The sequence below is a fragment of the Poecilia reticulata genome, linkage group LG4 (assembly GCF_000633615.1).
Source record: "Poecilia reticulata strain Guanapo linkage group LG4, Guppy_female_1.0+MT, whole genome shotgun sequence".
Classification (NCBI taxonomy): Eukaryota; Metazoa; Chordata; class Actinopteri; order Cyprinodontiformes; family Poeciliidae; genus Poecilia; species Poecilia reticulata.
In genome coordinates, this window is record NC_024334.1 from 9,917,438 (window position 1) to 9,942,750 (window position 25,313).

Below are 25,313 nucleotides of genomic sequence, written 5' to 3' on the forward strand. Positions count from 1 at the left end.
ATCTCAAAACGTTTGAAAACCCTCCAACAGCCGCTTCTCCTGTATTTCTGTCAATTTGGAGGAAAAGCTTGATGGGAAAATTGTCATTTTGCTCTCATGACATGGAAACCATTAGAAATGTGTTTATWGAGCAACTGAGATATGTGGAATATCTACACAAGAAAGGTGTGTTGGAGAAACAGTTAATGAAATGGAGAAGCAAATTGATTGGACCTTTAATCTTTAAACTGAATATAGCACTACATTACAGTGGCTTACAAAAGCGATCATGTCCATTTTACAGATTTGACCAGATGGAAGAATAAACAAATGCCTACCTTATTTTTCTCATAGCTTGTCTTGCCTGACAAGGCAAGTACAGTACACAAATTGTGGAAGTATTCAGCCCTGTCTGAGTTAATACTTTGTAGATGTACCTTTTAATGTAATTGCAGCTGTAAGGCTTTTTGGAGGTTTTCGCTCCCAGCATTGTGTTTCCATAGACTGCATTTTAATATTCAAAATTTCACAGTGAAATAGTTCAAGCCATCATGTTTGAAAGTGAAGATGGGGAATAAAGGGTGATGAGCAATGCTAGCTCTCCATCTGTTGAGCCTGCTTATTCAAACATACTGATTGGATCGCATCTCTAATTCTGTTGAAWGACGAAAGGACTTCTGCAACTTTTGAAGCGCTACCTGGAGAAATTTAAGAATAGCTATTCRTGTAAATGGCAGTTCTAAACTTTCCTGAAGCCGAAACTGAGGACCTGAAATCCTCGCTGTGTCCTAGTGTATTGCGGATGTTCCATTTGAAGCAACCTCTGCCCAGTTTTGCCCAGTTTACCTGCAAGGTGCCAAGCCGCTGTACCACTGATTCTCTCAGAGAGACTCTGTGCATCCAACTAACTTGGTATGCTGGACCGCCCCTTGGACAGAATTTTCAATCTACTTGGGGTTGATCATATAACAGTGAGGTCAAGTGTCCTGGCTGAGATAAGTTAGTTAAATAAGATGACTTAACCAACATTTCTAATGTTGATTTAAAGCTTCTTGTTGAAGAGTCATTGACTGAATGCTCTGTTAATGTTGCCATGTGCTTGAAACAATTTGTTTAAACAACGTTGATTTCTGCTTCTCTCTCTTCTTTTCTTGTTCCTCTCAAAGTCACTTTGTTGTCATATAGTAAACATGAAGAATATCAGAGGAAGAGAATACGGTCATCATAATGTATGTCCAACTATGTAATACGATTTGCTGTGAAGATATCTTAACTKATTGAAGAGTGCAATAAGTTAAGCACTCAGAAAGAAATATGTGATTTGGAAGTTATTTGGTACAGATGCAGACCAGAGATGTATATGTAAACAATTTGATTTGCAAGGAGCTGGCACATCCAGAATAGAGACCACAGGGGAGGAATGATCAAGAGTCAAGCCAAGTACGATATGCTATTACTGGGGCTTTGACACCTAGTCCAAATTGTGAGCGAAGGTCTTATCTTACATATCTCAGACGGTTTCATGAGCTCTTCAAAGAGTTAGATAGGATTCTGCATGAGATTGAAGGACAAGTAAAAAGAATAYATAAAAGTGAGAAAATTAGACAGAGTGAATTTCTGAAAATGTGAAATAAGACATGAGCTCCATCATGCAGCGACAGAGCAGCAGCTGCACTGCCAGCTTACATCATCAAACAGGTAACCATCACACCCCCTCAATTTCACTACTTCATTAAAGATCTCAATTTCCACTCATCTCCAAGTGAGCTGTGGTTAGGGCTGGCCATCTCACTAATTTACTTCCATTTACTGCRACCTCTGCCCAGGCTCCTCATCGGGTCTCAACAACAAAAATTATTCCAGTTTTCCTCTCAGAGCCATAAAATCAGMGGCAGTTTCAGCAACTGAGGKTGTCCACAGTGAAAATAGTCCCCTCTACACCTCTTATGATAATTCCTTTCATAATGAGCGAGCAGAAAACACTCTTCCTTTTTATTTTCATACAGCACTTTGCAGCTGGTGAGATTAATAAGCCAAGATTTGTAAGGCAAAAACCAGAGACAAATGTGAAGGAGGTTATAGATGCAATGATTTGCATAGTGCATAAATAGGCTTACTGATGTAAATTGTGAACATTTTCATTMATTTAAACATCTTAAAAGGTAAAGATCCTAAAAAAAAAAATGTGGTAAAAAGTTGAATCAGAAGACAAATGCACAAATAAGTTATTTATTCATGCCTCTGTAGAATTTGGTCACAGACTTTAGAGATAAGTCAACGATTGTGATGGAGCAGGGATACATGTACGACTCTCTGGAAACCATCCACTGGGGATCAAAAGCGCCAAGCTATGAGGGAGTCTTTTGGCTCTTTTAAGGTGAAAACAGGATTTGTATAATTTCTCTGTTTAACTGACACTTTTCTGTCCAAAGAAATCACAGCTGACTCGTGGTTATCTTCTTGTGTAATACAGTTTCTTGTCATATTTCCAAAGCCACAATAATTTTTTTTTTTTTTTTTTTACAGAAAATTACATCGATATTATTGCCCAAGATAAATCAAATCAAAGTACCTAAATGAATAAAGGATTCATTCAGAAAAGCTATTTTAGAAAAGGCTGTTTTAACCTTAGTAAATTTAGAAAAAAAAACTGTTTTACAAGCATATTAGAAATCTCATGATAGTGTCTCATTGCATTAGAAAAAAAGGTGTTTGTGCACTTTCTCTTAAACAGATGACATGTGAAGAAATCTTATTTGACATAAAATAATTTTTTTTGCCTTATTTATTACAATTCTTTGAAGTGGTTTTGTTGTGGTTATATAACTCGCTAGAGCCACCGTCTCTGTAAAATCAGAGGAGACTTGGTGTTTTAGATCTATAAATTATAAATTAAAGGAACATCAGTCTACAGTGTTTTTTGTGACAAGCAGAAAAAGAAATCTGAAAACCCAAGCAGATCCAGCCCCATCTTCCTGACATAGAACTATCACAAACTTCAGGGAAACATGTTTTCAGGGGGAGCAGTTTGAACTTCATACGTTTTAGTTCTTCAGAAAACAAATAAACAAGAAAATCCCCAAAGCACAAAAACTCATGCTTTATGTGCAGTATATGTGTTCCCTCTTTCTTTGCAGACAACGTGTGAAGACATTTATAGGGACGGATCTCTGCTTCCTTATTGTTGCTGATGCAAAAAAGTCAATGGCAACTTTACTCTGACAAGTTAGGGACAGTTTGTCTACCAGACACTATGTGGACCACGGATGTTTTAGAGCCCAGACAAACAGCTGTGGATTTAGCTTTGTTCGCCTCCAAATGTGGAGGCAAACACTTCGGTGTTGTGTGCATCCAAAGTAAATTCACCTGTCTGAAGACATCTGCTGCACACGCTTTAGAACTGAAAATGCTGGATGTCTAGGAGGTTCTGCAGCTTGGTTTTGTGTTTTGTGTCTTAAGAAAAGATGACAAGCTTATAATTGTACTGAGCTAAAATGAATGCAGTTGAATGTGAGATGAAAAGAGTCTAACCCAGTGATCCTCAAAACAGGTGCAACTCACCTCAATCCAAAAAAATATAGTACGCAAAGATACAAATATTTGACAGACTCATGGGGGGGTTTTGAAAATTTTTCATGAATCCTTGTAATAACAGGACTAACCTTCAAGATTTCATGCTTGGTCTTCTTTTTTTAGGAAACAGTAATTGAGCAACATACTGGAATTTTGGTTAAAAATATATTTATCATAAAAAAAAACATTGTTATGTTTGAAACAAAGTGCTGTATTTTAGCAAAAAATAAAATAAAAATAAAGAGATTGTTTAGATTGCATAATAATGTTCACTTTWTACATGATGTTAATCTATAAAGTGAGACAAGGACAACAGCAGTTGGAGATGAAAATGTCAAAGTCCAAAGAATAGAATACACTACAATAAATGGACATCTTTTTTTATCAATTCCGACAAATTAACCTATTTTTACACAAATAGTCCCTGTCCTTCTCAACACACYATTAAAGAGGACCATTCACTTAACAGTTTAGGTGGAAAAAAATGAACGGAGAGGTGAGCTACGAGCTGCATTTGCTCTTCATACTCCAAGTCAGCGCGACTGACTTGATGTATGGTTTACTTGAAAAAAGTAGATTACACAGAATTCTGACCYGAGTCTCCCACACCTATACTGTCATTAAACTCTGCCAGTGTATATGTGCTAYTTCTTTAAAAGTAGATAAAAATGAAWACATGGCTTCACAATGAACCATTGYGTTCACCTATGTAAAGAGGACATTTGCAGCAGACTATTAACATTTGCTTCTTTTCTCTCCCACATGGCCTATTCTAATGTTATAAATTACCATAAAATATTAGAGAAATAATATATTATGTAATATTCACCTTCCTAAAATAATGGAGTAAGTTAAAAGTGATTTTTTTTTTTTGCCTAAAACATCGCTTGGAAAGAAAGAGGTGGTGACTTTTTGGCCAAAATAATTTTTCACAAAAAGTTACGTAGGCCATTATTTCTGGAAGGTGACAATATTTAAAAAAAAAAAAAAAAAAAAAAAAAAAGTAGGGTTAATGCATACATACCACTGTTAATATCCAACTTTTGGGTCATATCACAGATGTCAACTTTACACCTTTAAAGCTAGATATCCATGTATTAGAGATCGAAGTTTATAGGTAGAAACCAATAAACTTCATTCCTTTTTAAAATTTTGTTTAATTGGGTTAAGTGGACAGCAAAGATGTTCTAAGCAGCAGATCACATTACAGACTCAGCCATTTGCTAAATGACATGAGATCCGAGGTCGGCCTCAACCACCTCAAAATCATGGACACATTTAACCTATTTAGAGGGAAGTGAAGCACTTTGCTTCATGTGCCAAAACTCTGACTCACTAAAAAAAWTTACACGGGTATCGCTGCCAGTGGACAGCAACCTCTGGCTTCTTCTCTCTTATAATTAATRACATTTATGTATTGCTCTGCTCACACCAGACTTGTGAGCTATCAGCTGTGGCAGCAGTTTGTTCACAGCCAGTCAGGTAAGAAGCTCAACAACTTCAGCGTGAGCAGGCCGCTTAAGAGTGCCTGAATCCGTTTAGGCGTGAAGCAGAAGTTTCTTAGCCTTGAGGATTTTTAGATGCAGAATACACACACTGTCTCTGTGGGAGTGTTGTGGGAGTTGATTCGACTCATGAATCAAAAAGTAGTTTATTCACCCTTGTTTCAACTGTAGATGCTCAAGCTGTAAAATCTGTCAACTCCTCAGTCCATTTCAGTCTTCTTTCCATTTCAATTACTTATAGTACCATGCTGTAGAAGAATCTTAGCAGCAAACCACATTTGCAATCATAAAAAAGCATTCAAATAATTATACATTTCCTCAACTTCCCTCAATATCAAAGGTGCAATATGCAGAAACTCAAGAGTGTTCAAATTGCTAATAAGGCTTCTTTCATGTTTGTACAGCTCATGTGAARTCTGAGACTTGTGGTGAAATKAAGTCATATCTGAAATTTCTCTGAAATGTCYCTTTTTGTTCGTTTTAAAATCTAGCTTTACAAACGTGCTATGTATAGCAAACATGTAAAAGGTTCTTTTACTTTCTTCTTTTACTGTAGAAGAAAGGTTGTCATGACCCCTCTTGCAAACCTGMTCATAGTGACCACGTCTAGATACATAAATAACCATACCTGTGCTACAGCGACGTGAGTCTGCTGCTGCTGCTGCTGAAGCTGCTGCTGGAGCAGCTGGATCTGGTGGTGGACAGACAATGGAGCGCCAGGAGGCAGCGTGCCCGACGCTGGGAGCAGCATCCTGGGACTGGACATCAGAAGAGAAGGCTCCTCCAAAACCTGAGAGCAGGAAGAAACCAAACACAAGTCATTTCTACCATTAAAGAAAACAAACAAAAAAAACATCAGGGTCTTGTGTAAAAAAGCATTTTTTAATGGCTGTTTTTTACACAGTTTCCACAGACATCTTGTACCTGATAATGTGCACATGTTGTGTGGTATCATCTACTGTGTGCACCATATTTAGCTAATAGCATCTAGGGATTTAAGCTGCTGCAAAAATCTGATTTCCTGTCCATGTAATCTTTGCGTTTACACTGAACTGAAATGTGTAATAAGTGTTGAGGTAGAAAAACTGTCTAAAGAAAGAAAACTTGTCTAAAGATTGTATTTAAATTATTAAACTGGATTTCCCTTGACATTAAGTGTTTTTCCATGCTTTAGAGGTTGGAGGTAAGAGATCTAACAAAAAGCAGTTAACGGGACAAATTTGACCAAGTGGGGAATTTAAAAAAGCTACATACTGACAGTAATTTCTTAAATAGTGAGTGGCTAAATAAGCTTCATAACATAAACATGCCTGCAAAAAGTTGCGCTTGAGAATGCCTATAGGTAAAATAGCAAAACAAGTGATTAATGAATCAATAAAAAGGACATGRATCACCAAAATACCTTGCAAAACAAAAAACTGACTTGAAAATGTTGAGATGCTGATTAGCTGCTTCAGTGTGGATCAGTGGAACGCACAGAGAATTGAGATGAGGATCACAGAAATGCTTCACTCCAGTAATAATGAGCATTGGGACTCAGTTCTCATCCACTGAAAGGCGTTTTCCTAGCTGTCGTAAATATTTCATTAAAAGTCCAACATTGTGCTTTTTCCATCACTCAACCTGTCAAAAATAATTTTTAGTTTCACAAATCTTTTGCTTTAATCACACCATAGCAAGAGCAAATTGTTATCTTAGAGGGTATCTACAGAACACAWCCACAATAAAATTCAAGTGATTTCAAGCATAGAAAGACTACAATAAGTTATTTAATTAATTCTTCCATATTTAATGTAATGTATTTTGTACAATTCAGTTGAAAAACAATTGGACATATTGATATGCACACTCTTGCACTAACATTCCATTAAACCACATTTCATCCACATTTCATTCAATGTCTGGTCATTGCAGAATATTAGTTTTGCTTTTACTGTGTTTTTATTTTCATAAGCAGTCAATCCTGCCGACTTTAGTGCATGTTGCTGAATGAACCTCAAAGTCCCAATCCCTAATAAGGAAACAACAGGTGTGTCAAAGTGACTGGAATTGTGACTCTGGCTAGAGTCAGCATAACAACTCGACACCTGATTATATTAAACCTTGGCCTGCCTTAAGGAACCTGCGAGAAGYCACATTAGCATCTGTCGCTCCTTAAGCACCTTCTGGCAACACAGTGTCAGTCATCTGCGCACACACATAAAACACACACTTGCACACAAGGAGCCAGGCAGACTCTGCAGGAGATGGGTAAATGACTGATGGCCTGTCAGAGATGGCTCTTTCAGGTTAGTAGAGGCTAATTATCCGTCCTGACAGGTTGCTTGGAGACATGATGAAGGGAACAGCACAACAGGATATAGTCTTTCTTCTGCGAGTGGACACCAATCCATTATAACAATAAAACTAGAACAATAAAGCTATGCTGTTGAGTACAGCATAGCTTCCTGTGACTGCTACCAATACAGGTATAGAACTCAAGGGTGGATCCTGATTGGCTGGATATCCTTTTAGTTCAAACTCTTCACACCAGATTTAGACAGTCCTGTGACCATTCAGAAATGGCTTGAATGAAAATTATGAGGCTACTATAATGTTACAGTCCCAACMAATTAGGTCTTTCACTGTTTGCAATCCAAATCATATTTCTCCAAAGCCACTCTTATGGGAATCACCTTTGCACAAAGAYGTTTCTTTAAGCTACTCAGAATTTCCCCTTATGTGTGAAGTTTCTGCACCTCTGCTATAAGAGCTGCATGCCATCAACCCCATGATAACTGTAACTTTAGCAGGTTAAATCAGATCATTGCAGTAGTTTTTATTTATATTTGTGAGCCCATCAAACCAAGGCTCTAAAGCCTGAAGTTATTTTGCTATGAGTACCACTGTTAAAAATTATGTATTGAAAATTTTAAGGTCAAAATGCTTGTACCAATGTARCCTAAAAACTTTTCTACTCCTCCAAGTGTTGCAGAAACTAACACAGCCAAGCCTGCGTGCTGTTTGCAGGTGAGTTGAGCTCTTCCCAGCTGAAACTCTTATTCCACTGCTGAGTGAGGTCCATATCATTTCTGACCTATGTGTAAAGTGCCTGGGGGTGGCACGGTGCACATTGATTTGTTTGTTGCAGCTGCTCAGTGGGATCCTTTTGTATGCATCTGTAGAGCAAGGCCAGAATGGCCAATCTAGCATAACATTCTCAAATAACCAGGCTGTGCAGGTTTGCACTAGACCGATAGAATCATTTCATTACATAAATGCTGGATGGGCGAAACACCACAGTCCACGGCAATCACCTTTTTCCATACAAGTAGTTATAATAATTAAATTTTTTTTTTCATTTAACTTTTAAAACTTAAAAAAGTTTCTTCTAAGTCTTTGCAAATCTCTTTTAATCAAGCTCTTGTGAACTTATTTGTTACATCAGATCTTGAGGTTTCCCYAAAAGAACGCATCAGTGTAGCTGGATTATGTTGTCAAAATCCTCTGTCAGAGATTTAARTATTCTTACAGATCAGTGTGTATGTGAGAATGACGGCTATAGATCTGTCCTTGGATCAAATAAAAAGTTTGTGTTAAAGTAAGTCTTTAAAACCCTTTTTCTTTCCTCTGAGTTACCGTGAGATTCCTGAGCCACATCTTGACTGTGAAATAAAGGATGTTCAACAGGATTACAGCTGTGATGTTGAAGTTGACAGTGGTATTTAAGAYAAACTAAGATTTAGTAAGTGGAAATGTGAGTCACATGAGTCAGCACTCAATAACAGAACTAAGTTATGACATGTTTGACTTTTAAGCGTTATGGGCACAGAAACAAAKGCCRTTTTAAGTAGTGAGGAGAATAAACACAGACATAAACGCTTGTCAGTGAAAGTAGTACAGGATGATACAAAACARATGGAAAATAAACAGCTTCACACTCCTTCACTTTACTATGCTTCTATAAAAGCAACATCAGAACATTCTGTTGGTTTTATATAAGCAACAAAATGAGCTAGAAATGTAGCCATCTACCTGTAAAAGAGCAAGCCAACTTGACAACTATTTCCATATGCTTTATGAAAGAGATGCAATTACTAAAACCAAAATTCATCATCCAGGCCAGAGGAGAAAGTTCAAACTTGGACTTAACACAATGGATCATCTGAGGTCTTGGGAAACTCAGACAAAACAATCACAGGTCCAATTTTTACAATGCAGTAAAGGCTGCAAAACATTTTAATAAAGCAAACTATCATAATCCCACTAACAACTTATTTTTACTCCACATATCTTTACCTTTAGTATGCAAGCATGTGAATGTGTGTGAAAATGGGTAATTGACTGAATGCAGTATAAAGTGGTTTGTAGTCCCCCTGAAAAGACTTTTAACATTTAGTATTACTGTTTTTATGTTGTTCAAACAATAATTAAGTAGGAAAAAAAAAAAAAAAAAAAAACTGTGCAGCCTTAAGCTCTCAAAAAGTTGTTCCAAATCAAACAGAACTGATATGGACTTAGAGGAAATTAAATAAAATATTGGATTCCAGTTGTTTCCCTTCTTGTTAGCAAACAATCATAATGTAAACAATAGTAAATAAACGGGGAACTCCAAGTGTGACAATACACTTCTGGTTTCATTCACAATACAGATGTCTACTACATTTAACCAGTCAAATTGTYTTCTTCTCTGAACAAACTACCACGTTATTTTATAACCACTCATTGTGAATCTGGATTCTAATATTATATAGAAAATTTGCAACATAGTAGCAATTTTTCCCAAACTGATTAACCCTAGTTGAAATATGTTGCCTTACATGTAATTATCAAACTTTCTTGAGTCAACTGCCATAACTCCTAAAGTACCAATTATTCCAGAAACCGCATCAAGCTTGTGGTGCATAAAAAAAAATGTTTATTGGAAGCAATGATTTAGAGATTTCCTTTGATCATGGGAGGAAAAAAATAAATATTTAACAACAAGGAAAAAACTGAAGATGAAGACAGTGATGCACACCCAAAAGCAGGAAGTGAGAAGTTGTGTATACAGAACAGCTTTTCCCTCTGCGTTTTATRTTTGCTTTTTGAAATGAGAACCAACAATGAAACTCCTCTGGAGCATTTCCTAATGTTGTTTACCAGGTAAAAGCTAATCAGGGAAGAGATGCAAGTCAAATTTCAAACTGAGCATTGAATTTAAATAAAGTCTGAACAACAMRAAAATTCTTCATAATACRTCTCCCATTCTGCTATTAGCATACAGTTCCCAGAAATGCAGTACATATACYGAGACTCACTATTTCCAGGTCACAGGAATCTTTATTCATTTTATTAGATTGTTTATGTAAGAMAKGGGTTAGAAGGAAAGGTAAATAAAGATAGATGATGAGGCCTAAAGGAAGTCGTTACTCCTCCTCCCACAGCCGCGATTACACTGGCTGCTCCCTGACTGTCAAACAGCCTGCTTCTTCCCACGCACACTCACAAACACACAGGCTAGAAGAGAAACTTGTCAGGTTCTGGGTTTTCTCACTGAAGACAGCCTTGGGTACAGATTTACAACTTTATCAAGGGCTCTTAAGAAACAGCATGCAGTTTCATTCTATATTGCCTTCAGTAACTTTATAACAAACCATTAAATATTAAAGTTAATGAATTGGAACACAAAACCGAAGATTGTTCTTGAGTGTGTTTGACACCTTTTCTAAGATTTCTTGTATCCAAGAGTAAATAAGTGTTCCAGATTTCTCTTTATTTTTATTTTTTTCAAAAAAAGCAAGACAAGCAAACATTGTACATTTGATTTCTTGTGGGTTTAAGAGTACGTTAATTAAATTCAGAGACACTACCTTTTGATGCAGCTAAATAATAAATAAAACATACAAATAAAACATTAAAAATATTCCCTATTGAGGGTTGATTTAACTTTGATCCCCTCATTGTGTTTCCACTTCAACTTTTTTCTTCTTCGTTTGTATATCGAGTTCAGTATTTAAAGTACTGCATACTTTTTTAGTGTATTAAACAGTCATATTACATCTGCTGCTCTTAAATACAATACSTTATTAAAGTCAAGCCAATAAGTCTAGTAAAGGTAGATCTATGTTGGTTTTCATAAGTCAGTTACCAGAAAATACCACATTTTTCCCAAATCTGGAGTCAGACCAATAATGCAGGTGTTAGCTGTGGTGAATAATGTGAGATTCTGCGGRCCTGTTTCTCTTCCAAAAGTCCTTTAAATCATTGTTAGYATGCATTATAATAYGAACACCTGAAATGCTAAAATACCTGAAAGAAAAATTGTGTCTTATGTCAGAACCTAAATAGATAAACTGTTCAATCAAATTTGGAGTTTAGGTTCAACATTCTAGCTGATATTGTGAAATGCATGGAGTTGCTTGCTTCCCTTCTATGTACTTACAATTCACCACAAATTTGAATGTTAAATATGTTTTGTTGTGCCTTTAAGTTGTGCCTCAAGTTCAAATAACATTGTCAGGGTTCTTTCTACCACTGCGGTTTGTGACGGCGCCATAATCTCTGTGATSAAAGTKTTACCTTGGATCAGAAAATTACACTGACTCTTGACCCYAACAACACCACATAAAATAAATTCCACATATGGCAACATCTAAAACTGAATGTGTTTGGAGATGCATGTCTAATGTTTGCAGACACTCATTTTAGTGACTTGACAGTGATTTCTAAATTGTATTTGATAAGTATAAAAGACAACTTTAGGGAGTGGTCCATCAGAAAGCACAGGCTTCAGTTCATTTTACATATAGTCAGAATAGAATTTCAGAGAGGCTTTACAGCTGAATCTAAATACAAATATGTCAATTCTCCTTTTAGGTTTGCTGGTTTGTCAAAGCCTAATTTTCCTCTCTCCAGGTGACCACCATGAATGATCTCCTGCTGATKGAAAAAAAAGCAGCTCAGARGGCAGTGATACTTTTCAGAAAAAGGTTTTTCATTTTATTTCCAATTTCAATCTGAAGACCAGCATCAGGTGGTCATTTTCTGAAAATGCAGAGCCTCAAGCCTTAAATAAATATCTTTCTGCCTAATAGACACCTCACTAGCATTTAAATGGCACTTACATTTGAATTACAATTTGCATAAGGTGCTGTGAGGAACACTGGGTTAATTTAAACTGTCTAAAGAATAGTGAAAAAATCATCAAGGATGCAATTGAGTACATTTGCATAAAAATATTGTTCTAAAATCTATGGCACAAAAAAGGCCAATTATGAAGAAAATTTGGCCTYAACAATTCAGATCAGGCTGAATGAAATTTAAAATCTCAGTGAGCATRTTAGTGTTTGTGATAAACAGAAGTGTTTATACTTGCATGATAGACACACACTGTGACAGTTTGCTCTTTTGGCTACAAATCAGAAGTATAAAGTGTTAAGGACAAAAAAAACTCTTCATGTAGCTTAATGGTCTTCACTTCAAAATTCACAAGATAACATTCTTTCACTTTGGTTAAGTGTTAACATAAGAACATCCACAAAGGGGGAGGCTAAGACAGGTCAGCCTTTCTGGGATGAAATGAAACTGGCATATGAGCTAATTTCTAGGTACTGTATAAAGTGTTCATGGACTACAGACCCTTCAAGGATGAAGAATGCAGAACTTTGTACAATAGATGAGTATTTGTAACCTGACCTCGTGAGTCCTTGGGAGTGGGCAGGCTTTGGTTTAATAACACCTTTACAAGTCTGAAAACACAAACATGCACACGCATCCACACACACACACCTAGAAATAAAGTCTACAAATTAAAAGAACAAACGTCCTAGGGTGCCTGCAATAAAAAAGGCTCAAAAGACAGTTTCATAAAACCCCACTGAGTTTGTAGTCTTAGGAGCTGAGGGGCTGCTTTTTTTATTAGCTGCTTGAGTATTGAAAAGATAAGTCTTTGTCTGACAAGACTGAAGGGAGAGTCTTTTTGTGGGGTACACACATCTTTCTGAGTTTAGGAATGAGGAGCAAATGCAACTTTTGCTCTGAAATAAAAGGGCAGAGGATCTGAGGGAGACTTTATCAGTAAACACTTCTGTCCGTCAAACGGAAATGCAAACAATAGCTTAAAATGACGGATTTCTGGGATTGAGATTTTTTTCTTTTGACCATGACAATTTATAAGCTTTTTCCACCTGTAATGTGACGCTTCTTGCGATAACAAGCTAAAAATCTGCAAGTCTGTTAGAAAAAGGCAACCCACTACTACATCAGGTCATTAGCTTTAAAAAAAGATATTGTGTATGCATGTGTTATGTTTAATATTTCTGCTTGATATCATGTTGGATTATGATAAATTCTGCATACTGCATGGTGCTTCAGTCTAGTCCGACAATCCTGCAACTTTTAGATGCATCCCTTCTCCAACACACCTGAATCAAATGGCACATAAGCATCTTTTAGTTCTGCCCATACATAGTAAGGTTAGAGTTGGGTGTGTAGAAGTAGGGATTTATCTAAAAGTTGCAGGATAGTAGATGTCAAGGTCTTGACTTGGACASCTCTGATTTAATGCATGTTGCTTACRGATAATTGTAAGCTCCATATAATCTCATATTGTATGGTTAATWCAATGTTAACCATTCCTCAAGRAAAATGTCAAYCATTTTCCTTGAGGAATGTTTCTTTAAAGAAAAAAGTACTTATCTAATTCAGTGGGTGACCAGCTGAGACAKAAAAGTTGTTAGCCTCACTAATGCCAACAGAAGTGGGTAGTTTCCTTCTCAGGTGTCAGTGCTGGCCSATCATTAATCAGACCAGTAGTAGATTACWAAATCTTTTACTGAACTGTACATTCGCATGGAGTTATAAATGTGTCTGTTCTAATTTACATAGACKCAGGAAACATAACATGCCATAGCTTCAAATAACATGCCGTTATAAGACTTTGGACATGGCTTTTTTATAAAATGTATTTCAAAGCTAAAACAAGCACAATCTGTTTCCTCAGTGTCAAGAATGCAGGTTCTGAATATTTGTAAATAAACAAGGGAAATGCTTTTATTTTAACTCGTATCTCAAGTGCCTGTTCAATCCATGCCACCTGAGAATTTCACATCTCTATCTCCTCAGCCAACTCCTCCAGCCGTTTACAGGGACTTTGAGACATTTTCAAACCCGCCCTGAAGCATGATCTTTACAGTGTAACCTAGGTGTGCCCCGGGCCGTAGTACCTGGCCTCTGTGTATTTAAAAAGAAGCCAAAGCCAAAGCAAAGTTGCATTTTTCAGCAATGTTCACCACAGCACCAAGATGGCTGCACTAATTTAAAGTGGTTATATTAATCTGTACTATCACCTAAAACCTCTTGACTTCCCAACATGTATTAAAACCAGTCAAATCAAACGCTGACAGAGGTTTACGAGCCTATGCAGGGGAAAGTTTGTTCATTAATCCTGCTGATGGTAGGTCTAAATCCATCAAGGCACACTAATGATGGGATGGGAGGAAACGACGAGGAAAGGGTGCTGTGAGTCGGGGGCTGCCAGCCTGTAGCACTACACTCATAGATCAGAGAGCTTACACCTGCCTGACAGAAGCTTAAAATGGGCCAGAGGCAAAACCTTGCAAAGGCTTTTGTTGTACAGTCTCACTTTAAATGCAAGAACACTTGCCTTCTGTTTTCTCAGTCACACTGAAGGCAAACAGCCACTTTCATTCAAGGTTCATTGCTATTCCCTAAAGGTATCCTAAGATCCTGAGTGACCACTTGGCCCTTATTTGTGAGACACCATGGCAGAGGTAACAGTATTCACCTTAAAAGCAGGACACTCTCTTGATAAACCAAATGTGTATCAATTGTGAGTGGTTTTCAATTTAAAGGGGCAGTTTTATGTGTTTTCCAGCCCCGTAAAATCATTTTATAGTACAATCAACAATGTTACCTTCAGTTGTTATGTCAAGCGTGACTTACAAGAAATTTGACTTCCCAATCTAATGCCTTGAAATTGGGCCTCTGTCAAAACGTTCTGCTCTTYCCAACAGTAGGCCTTCACAAAATCATTGCTCATCTATTAACCCTTTAACAATGTTTTTACCAGTGTTGCACTGAGAAGTAGCTCGTATAATGAGCTCAACRGATGCGCAGCTCCACCAGGTGTATGCTAATTGCTTCCAGCTACTCTGAAGGAGTTAAACGGGGGAGTCGCAGGTATTTGACCTACTTGACCCTTACCTTAATCCCCCCAAAATGTGGACATTCATTTAAATTGTAAGATGGAGAGATAGGGCACAGTCATAGAGATTAGTGGCTATGTGGGATTTGACCAGAAACGATTATGTTGTTTTATTTTGTTGGTAACAAGTCAGGGATTACAAAATAATTTCTACTTCAAAATTAGGTTAACATTTGGTGCTTTTTGTGTCTGCACAGTGCTCACTTATTAAAGTAATCAATAAGCATGTGTCTCTTGCCAGAATAAAAGGTGTAATGTGTAAACTACACTTATCTCTAATCTTTGACTTTTTGGCATTCCAATTTGTCTTGAAGTAATACTTGTTCCTGATCCCAAAGGTGATCACATCGKAAAAAAATAAAAACACCTCGGCTCAATCTATGGACAGGATGTGAAAGGTAGGATTGATGTGCGCTCTCTAAGTCCCCTGGGACTGTTTGAACGTGGGCCGCTGAGGGATTTGTCAGTCTAATGGGAGCTGACAGGAAGAGAATGAACTTTAACACTCGCAGGCTGCTTTCCCTTTCATGAGCTTCCACAGAGCCCCTGCAGTGAATCGAATCCCTCTCCTCACAGCTGAAAACGCATACAAATGGCTGCTAATGCAAAGGCACAGCATAYGTGCAAGCACCCACATCTTATTCACAAATACATTTCTCCACTTGCCATGGCTTATTTCTATTTAATCTGTCAAGGTGACAATGTATTAAAGAAAAGAAATCTGAAACTCTACATATGGTGCATGTACAGCAGCAAGACAAAGCATCACATACAGACACATGACTCCAGTGCTGACCTGAGAGTGGAGGTCAGTGCAGAGGGCTCATTTTAGAGATTTCACGGCACGTTGCTTTTAATCAAGAGCTGTAAGGAAAAAGTCTCATAACAGTAGAGTTATTATCAGAGGTTTATAAACAGCTGAAGAGATTCGTGTTGAGAGTGAGTTGGGATTCAAAAGAGCCTCTGATTTTTTTCTTCGGAAACCCTTCCATTTAGAAAAAACCCCCCAAACATGTAAAGTAGTACAGAAAAGTATTCATATCGCCTGAAACTTTTATTTACATTTTCTTCTGTTATTCATTAATACTCCACAGAGAATATTAATGTACTACTTGCCATACCAAGCAGTACATAGCATGAAGTGGAATAAAAATAACCCGACTTAAAACTTAACAGCTCCCCTGAATCAATACATTACCATACTTTATTTATATAGCACTTTAAGAACAACACATGGCCAGCCAAAGTACTGTACAGCAGAAACATAAAAACACAATGAGAACAATAAATATCACAAAGTCAATTACCAATATCTGTCAATGCTTTGTAGAAAAAGCTTTCACAGCAATTACAGCAGCAAATATGGGGTAAGTCCAACCAGCTCAGCACATCAAGAGGCTGACAGTTTTGCCACTTCTTTGCAAATGACCTTAAACTCAGTCACAGCAATTCTCAACTGGGTTTAGGTATGAGCTTTGGCTTGTTAATCCTAACATTTTTATTTAAACCATTCCATTTTAGCCCTTTCTATTTTGTATAGCTGAAAGGTGATCATCTGCAAACAGATCAATTAGGTCATGAAATTAACATGCTCAGCCTGCAAAACCACTTTTCTTATTTGAATATTTGTATTTTTGTCAATAAATTGTGGCAATTTATAGTTCAAATAAATATTTTAGTATAAAAAAAAAAACCTGCAACGACACAAACACAAATTTTCCAAACGCATATATTTTTTCCAGCTAAAGTCAGGAAAATAAATGAAGCACATACAGTCCTCTCTATAGTGAACTGATGCAAAATTCTCAAGGCATAGAGTAGCATAATATATTCATTACACATTGCTGTCCTCCTACTCCCGCCTTGATCAAAAACACAAATCCCTACTGCTAAACTACAGTAGTAAACAAACCAAGTAAACAAAAGTTACTATGCTGCTTTGCCAACTGAACCACACAGTTGTGTTTATAAACCACCCAACAGTGCACAACACATTTTCCTAGTTTTAAATAGAAGCTTGTGAAGAGCTCCCAAAGGTCTGAGAGCAGACAGTCTGACGGAGCTGTATCAAATCTCTTACACCACGCGGCCACACAAACACAAACACACGCACTGGATTACTTTTCTTGGCTTAGATGCCAACACACTGCAGATAGCCGCCGAAAAGTGAGAGCTATTTCTGCAGACGTGCCACACACATACACAGACATGGCTTTAACTGGATTAAACTGTGGTTTATTACAGGCACGTATCGTCTTATCACCAATCAGCGTAGGAATCTGCAGATTAAGTTCCTTTCCTATTTCATAAAAACTGCTCATCCAAAATACTTAAAGTGTGTTGCTGTGCTGCTGAGAAGTAATGGGCTGTGTCTTCTTTGAAACTCACTTATGGGTTTCTCCTGTTGGAGTAAATGTTGTTTTCTCCTGGGTTTTCAGAAATGTACAATATTGTCATAAGCATTCTTTAATTTTTGTTCATGTATGAGTTTGGGTTACATCCAAATGGGGTTTGCTATGACGCTGGTCGACCCTTTGGAGATTTATAGCTTCAATTCTTCTGGGAAGGCATTTCCCAATGTTGATTATTTCTTCTAAAAGTGGATTTGCAAGAATGGACGAAACAGCTTGGCTCACATTCTCTATTCTAATTTATTCCAAACATGTTCTATCAAGCTGGATTCAGGACTCTGTCCAGGCAAATCAGGTTTTCCTACACCAAAAATCAGCCATTTGTATCTTTATGGACCTTGCTCTCATGTGCGTTCATAATGTAACAAGGAGTGCTCATTCCCCAACTGTTTCCATGGAGTTAAGAACAGCACATTTACAAGTTTGCTCTTTCTGCAATTGCAGATTCCTGAGCTGCATCCCCTCTGCACCAAACTTTTAACTTGACAAAAGGCTGTCATAAAATCCTGTTATCCTGCCAACAGCTAAATCAAGAATTGTCAGGCAGTGAGACATGATTCATCACTCTAGAAAACATGCCTTCAATGCTCTCTCAAGTGCAGTGATGCTTTGCGCCACTGCATCCTAAGCTTTGCATTGCATTGCATTTGGTGATGCAAGGCTGGAAAGCCTCATTAAAACGGATCCCTGCAGCTGTGACATACACTCGCACTAATATTTGGTTAAACATCCCATAGCATGTTGTCTCTCAAGTCAATACTTTGTGTAGACTGGCTGGACTTTATAACCACTTTTTATTGCAGAACTTGCTGAGTTTATTTGTGGTGGATATTTTCTTGGCTTTCAGGCATTGCCTAAACATTTGGTTGTGGTTAGGGCTTTTGTAAAATGTGTCTAATCTGATATATCAATTGTAAAAATAGGTTCTCCTTAGAGCCTAGTATGATAAGTAAATAACTCGGCATTCACTCAATAATTTTGCATTTTTTGGTAACACCATTTCCTTGCAAAAAGCCTCATACGTTTGAAAAGCGTGTCTATTTCTGTTTAGATTGTGACACAATTGAAGTAAAATTCATTGGTTAGTTAAAGGAACAGAGTTCAGTTGTTCCCTTACAAAACGTGCCAGAGTCCGTCTGCCAAAAATCCAGACCTTCATGGCCAGATGAGGCAGAGCTTGAGCTTTTTGCCCACAAGAATAAGTCTTCTTTCAATTTCCTCAACTTTATATCATATCAGCAGATAAAAGGTTGAAACTTTGGCAAAAATACTGTTTTTTGTGAAGGTTTTGACTTCTGAAACTATGCCATTTTCAGTATCATGTGTGGCATTTGAAAAAACTAACAGCATCTCCTTGTAATCTGGACATGCATAAAATATCTGTATAATAAATTTATAGAAAATTACATCTTTTTTTAAACAACTTTTGCAAATTTAAGTTTCCTTTTATCAAAAACTGACTCCCTATGTAAACACACTGTGTGATTTTGTGGCAATTGCATCTGTCCTGAGGCACATTATCCCCAACTGAACATCTGCAGGTGTGATTTACCTTATTTTCTGACTGGGTTAAGTCAGGTGTCTTGGCAGTGGCATCGAGATCTGTCACTCCTCTGTTGAGGTTCAGGTCCTCGGCCGTCGGCACCTGGACCACGTCTTCGGCATCAATGTCCGTTTCCTCCGCGACGCTAGCTGGAGCCTTCTCTGCACCTGTTAGCTCCCGAGCTGGGCCGAGGAAAGTACACACACATACAGGTGGATAAGCACGCACACCTACACACACGCATGGAGGCATGAGCATGTAAACACACGCACACATGGGTAGACACACATAAATTCTAGTAAGAAGCATTATTGATACTGGAACAAACACATACTTCCATGTCTGGAAGATACTCCATGTCTTCCAGACTGCCACCACATCAATGTAAATCTCCATAAGCAATGTTTTAAGTGACAACAATCCAGATTCTTTGTCTCCTTTCATTTGTTCCCACAACTGAGAAAATTACTCATATTTTTTGATCCTTGACTAGTTGCAAAGACAAAGGCTGGATTGTACTTTGTACTGTAAAAGTTATTCTGTTTTAGGCAGCTTTACCACAGTGGTACAATTGTCCTCTTTCAATCAATACATTGGAGCATTTGTTAAGTTCAGTGTGGTGTGGCGTCCCCAAAAATAAAATTTGCACCTTGTGCTTCTATAGTTCCATCTTACAAAACCATAAAAAAAACAATAATTTCTTAAACCTCTGATTTATTTGTTAGTCTATTTGCTGTTTGATTTGCAGTTCTCTCTGAAACCGAGTTTTAGGTCCATTACTTCAAAACATGCATGCTTCTGACTCCTAAAATAAAAGCAACACTTACAATCAATGGTTGAAGAGGAAATATTCTGCATGAGTCAATAAACCACAAACAACCTCAATGAACATGACACTAATTTTATAATGTGAAAACTAATGATTTAACTCTAGTTACAAATAAAATGTCAAAATGTACTGAAATAAATGATTTCAATAATGGAGATCATCCCAAGAGTATAGATGTCAACCTAGTTTGATCTTCCTGACCCTAACTTCAGCTAACACCTTTCTAGGTGGCTCGGTCATGGCACACTGACATTTTTTTTTAACTCTCACATAGTTTCATCAAAGTAAAAAAGTGGGTGACTTGGAGTGAGAAGCGGCTTTATCAGCAGCAACACTGTTTTCAGAAAATGTCTGATTCATTTAGTTTCCTTCTTTTCAATAATCCAGGCAAATACAGTTTAAGCTATTTTTTAAATAGCTTAAACTTGATCATGTAGTGGAGTTTGTGTTTAGCTCTCCGATCCATCGGTCTTTCCCTCCAGCTGCAATAACATCCACTATTTTTACCCTCCTCCTTTCCCACTGATCCTCTACTTCCTTTTTAAAATGACCACTTCAGTCCTCCACCTCTACTTAAACCTAATTTCCAACAATTTGACAAGCAGCCACAGACTTCACTCAAAATCATTTCATTCTTGATAACCTGCTCCCAGCTACTCTCTTCTCTTTCTCCATTACCCCACCCCGGCCCCCACTCTTTTTTCATCAAACCTGCTATCAGTGTTGCGCTCTGCTGCCTGTCTCAGTGCTATCTGTTGCTGACATGATTGCCTGCTGTTGTCTGAATTTCCCGGATCAATTTTGCCTCTAGTCCACCAACACATTCATTACATTGACAGAAGAGCTTATTTTAGGTGTTATTTGGAGAAATAGTTATTTATTCAAAGCTCACTGACAAAAAGTTAATACAAGTATGAGTGTTGATACTTTATAAACTAAAACAGAATTGTTATTTGACTTTCCACTGTCCACTGGCCCTGCATAAACGCTCAGGAGGAGAAATTGCTGCAAAGTCAAAACTTCAACCAAGAACTGAATTTGACTCCTTTGTCTAATAACATGATATGTATTTGACTTAGAATCTGTCCATATTATTGTATTGAACTGACAACATATATTTATGTATATGAATTGGATTTGTTTGTCTTTTACAGTTATTAGAAGCAACATTTGTTATCCGTAAATGAATTGCATGGAATTGAACAATAATGTAGGCAATTTTGTGCACTTTCCCCACAACTGGCCCACATTGTCCTGCGACCTTTTCTATCACAATTCAATTGAAAGCTGAAGATGGTAATGTGCGAAAGGAAAGGTAATTTACATAAATGCAAATATATTTTTAAATATGTATCTAGTGGAGTGTAGTTCTCTTTCCACAGCGTAGTTGGGACTTTAGATATGACAGACTTATAAACACCTTGATTCTTTATAGGATTTAACAACAATTTATTTTAGGATTAAATAATTAGGAGTAGACGGGAAGTCACACATATTATTTATACTGCTGTAAGGACATGCCACCAAGCTGGCCCTCTAGAGTTTGAAGAAAACCAAACTTGTTCTTTTAAACAACCAGTTAAAATTGAATCCAGTTCCAGCACAAGTGAAAAAAAAAAGAATGGAGTGTACAGTAATAAAGAAAAAAAGTTAACACTACAAAAGTACTTTTGGCTTAGAACTACTTAAGTGGGGTGTAATATCACATTCTTGTCAAAGAGCTTAATATTGTCTTTCTTCATTCTCATAATTAAGTTTTAAGACTTTAATTAAATGTCTTATTCTCAAAGCAAAAATCACAAAAATAGGACATACATTTTCATTAATACTGATGGCAATGTTAAGCATTTCCAATTTTGTGTTCTTTTCTTTGAAAAGTTAAACAAGATTGTATTGTTAGCTGGGATTCTGTCTGTGCTATTGTTCTCGAATGCTTCCTCTGACAATAAAATTTAATCTACTTTCTCCACCGCTCCCTGCTGCTCAACCCAGTTTTCCATCCCTCTTCTCTTTAATCAACTTTTACATTTCTTCTCTTTTTACCCAGGCCCAGTTCCTTGCAAAATGCAATTCTTCTTCCTCTTCTGCTCGCTCCCCTTTTTAAAATTCTCTAATCCGCCATCTTCCACTTTTCTATCCCCTCTCCTTTTATTGCCGAGATAATTAGTTCTCCAGATAAGCTCATTGGCTGTGCACAACGGCTCTTGTGCCATTTCACGCACCCAGCCCGCCAGTGGGAGAGAGAGCATATGTAAAAGGACTCTCTCTGTATGCATGTGGGGTCCTCTTACATCTGTGTGGATGTACAATCAAAACGAGTGGGTGATCTCTGGGCTCATCAGCATGTGAAATATGAGCTTCCCTCTGGCGGGTTTGGGGTTCTGAAGATAACACATTGGGACTCTGCTCTATAATAACTGGAACGGCTGCGGTTAAAGAGTTTGTGGACTTTTTCTTCTGCTAAATCTCCATGTCCGTTCTCTCAGAACTCATTCAGAGCCACATGCCGCAGGGCTCCAGGGAAAGCCCATCATGTCCAGGAAGTCAGCAGCAGATAAGGAGAACTCAGCCCATCAGTATTATTGTAGAGTAGCTTCTCTGAGTAAAATAATTTGTAACATTGACCCCAGTGTTACCCTCCTCTGCATACTTCCATGTCACCATCTAAGGGTTTCTGTGAACAAATAATGACCTGTTTTCTAAAATCAGTTTAATAGTTGATTTCAAAGCAAGAACATTGGGAAAACCAGAATAAGCAAAGGCGCAGGTCACTTTTGTACTTAATGCTTCAGTAAAATTCTCAAAAAGACAAGTGGCATTGATTAAGAACCAAAAACGTACAAATCAAAGCATTTGGATCCAGACTATAACCCCTATTATTTTCTCTAGGATGATAGCAACATGGGGGTACACAATCTTTAGTCAAACAGTATGTGAAAACTATGTAACCAGTTGGTAAATAACTTTAACTGAGTGAAACGTAGCATTATATAACAAATGAGTTAGTGTTCTGAAGAAATCAAGAAGCCAGTAAAGCACTGAGACATATCTGGCAAAATAAAAGACAACTTCTTTTCAGTTTTTTCTTTTCAGATTTAAAAACATGTCACATGACCACTAGGCAGGCTGGAATGGCAAACCTGCTTAGCTGTGGAGATGAAGAACACACCAGGAAATGATGAGTTACTCTAAGCAAATAGCAAAGTGCTAAAATCAGTCATGATAATTTAATAAATTCAGTTTACTTTTCCAGCACAAATTCACAACTAATTTAATCTCATCAACTTTACAATATAAGTGCATCCAAACATTTTTGCTATACAAATTTAGTCTAAATTTATTTAAAACCAGTTTAATCAAACACAATACAACCATATGGTGGCTCCATAAGTTATCATGGATATGTCATCATCATTATCCTCCTCATCATCATTACAATATCAGTTTGTGTAATATTCACATTACAAAGAACTGCTTAGAGTACGGTAATTGTTGGTTAATATACTCAATGTGTTCTGAACTTTGTTTTTTGCAAGTCAAGATCAGACAAGAACACCGACTAGAACTAGAGTCTTAAAAAGAAAGTGTTGAAGTGTGGGTCTTTGGAATCATTAGACGTCGAGGTAGAGCAGACTAACATGGTCTCTGGGGTAAATACACACAGACTTCTATGTAGTAAATGTCTACTGAAAAAGTTTTTGTGGTGTAGACTTAGACTTACTGCATTGAAAACTGAAAGAATTTTAAATTTGAATTGTTTTAAAGAGGCATACATACATTATTGAACTGCTCCCCCCTCAGACAAGCTGTTAGTTCAACTCTTCCGTCAAAACCAATCTCTGTTTATCCAGACTGAGCTGTCTCTGATCACTGACTGGAGTAGGTAGGCTTGTTTCAACATCTTCAGAAAGCTAATTCAAAAAGCAGACCCTCTGAAATATTACTCAGAGAAATACACTTCACCTTTGAATCTTGGATTATTTGATGCAGCTGCAGCATGAACGCAAGACTGATTTTAGATGAGTTACTTTTACTCTGGAAATGAATCAAAAAGTGGGTGAGGAGTTTTAAAAAAATCTGAATTGTGCAGAGAATTAACTGTATACTGTTGCAAGCAAATGGGTCCATGTATATTCAGGCAGTCATTTTTCTGTTTGAAACAAACAAAAAAAGCACTTGCTTTTCCATTTTTTGTTGTTTAAACGGAAACGAAAAATGGTACAGCAAACCCTTGACTGATTTTGTGCAAAAAAAGTAAGTAGAAAAATGTGATAATGACCAATCAATTTTGATTGTTTTTTATGAGTCAAGTGGTCTGACTGAGAAGTTCTCTGCTTTCGCTGTGGCCGTGTCACACATAGACTGTCTATATACAAACTATAGACATACAATCTTGATAGTTTCATGCTATATACTGTAGTATTTTCTGCAAACTGTAAGTCAGTTTAAGTTGTACTCCTGTGAGGAACAATTAACACCAGTCACCCACGAAAAAGAAAGATTAGCCTGAGTTTTTATACTACAATGAGAGAAGAAACTCCCTTCCTCCTGAAAATGTCTATGTTTTTAGGGCAGCATCTTTTGCACTGTCAGACCTTTGATGAAGAGGAGAAGACATGATAGAAACAGAGCCACTTTATACCGAGGCAGGGTGCTCAGGGTCAGAAGTTCTTATCGGAAGTGATGAATGGTACGGATAAACAGACTAGCTGGTGCCAGAGCTTCTGACCGGCTCAAATCCCAAATGAGCTGATGACCTCAGCCAGCTTGTTTCCTCCTCAAGGTTAAGGTGCAACAATGACATTTACCATTTATTTCTTAGAAAGCTGTTAACACTAGATTAGATGTAATTTACTCATGTTATAGTATAAAATGTCAGGCTTTAAGTTTTGCAACAAATGTTTACTAGGTTTGGAAAAAATGACAACACACTAGTCTTTGTATGACAGACTTGAGAAACATGAGATGTCTCTCATACTTACCATGACTTTACTTCAAGGTGCTTCTGCAATTACATGTATGCCTTTCAACAACTTTGATTAAAGCAGCACTAACCCTGAACTCTGTAGCTCTTTTGTACCCCCTTTATTTTTTATGAAAAACAACTGAACAGGCAGTATCACGGCTTCTTTATACCTTGAAGCAGGTAATAAAAAAAATCAAAGCAGCATTAAAAAAACACCAGGAGTATCTTTGCTGTGCAAGTGATGCAAATTGACCTTTGGATGTGTGTGTGTGTGTGTGTGTATGTGTGTGTGTGTGTGTGTGTGTGTGTGTGTGTGTGTGT

The 25,313-nt window shown here is 37.3% G+C and overlaps 1 protein-coding gene across 1 annotated transcript in view; it reads right to left on the bottom strand.

Annotated features, from left to right (window-relative positions):
- The window catches only part of nos1apa (nitric oxide synthase 1 (neuronal) adaptor protein a), a gene marked incomplete at its 3' end in the record, with an annotated part of 120,288 nt that overhangs the window by 7,687 nt on the left and 87,288 nt on the right, over nt 1-25,313 (bottom strand). Inside the window, exons 7-8 of the mRNA XM_008406877.2 lie at nt 19,207-19,427; nt 5,686-5,847 (exon numbers count right to left, since the gene is read on the bottom strand). Coding sequence (XP_008405099.1) covers nt 5,686-5,847; nt 19,207-19,427 — 383 coding nt within the window. The remainder of the gene's footprint in view (nt 1-5,685; nt 5,848-19,206; nt 19,428-25,313) is intronic.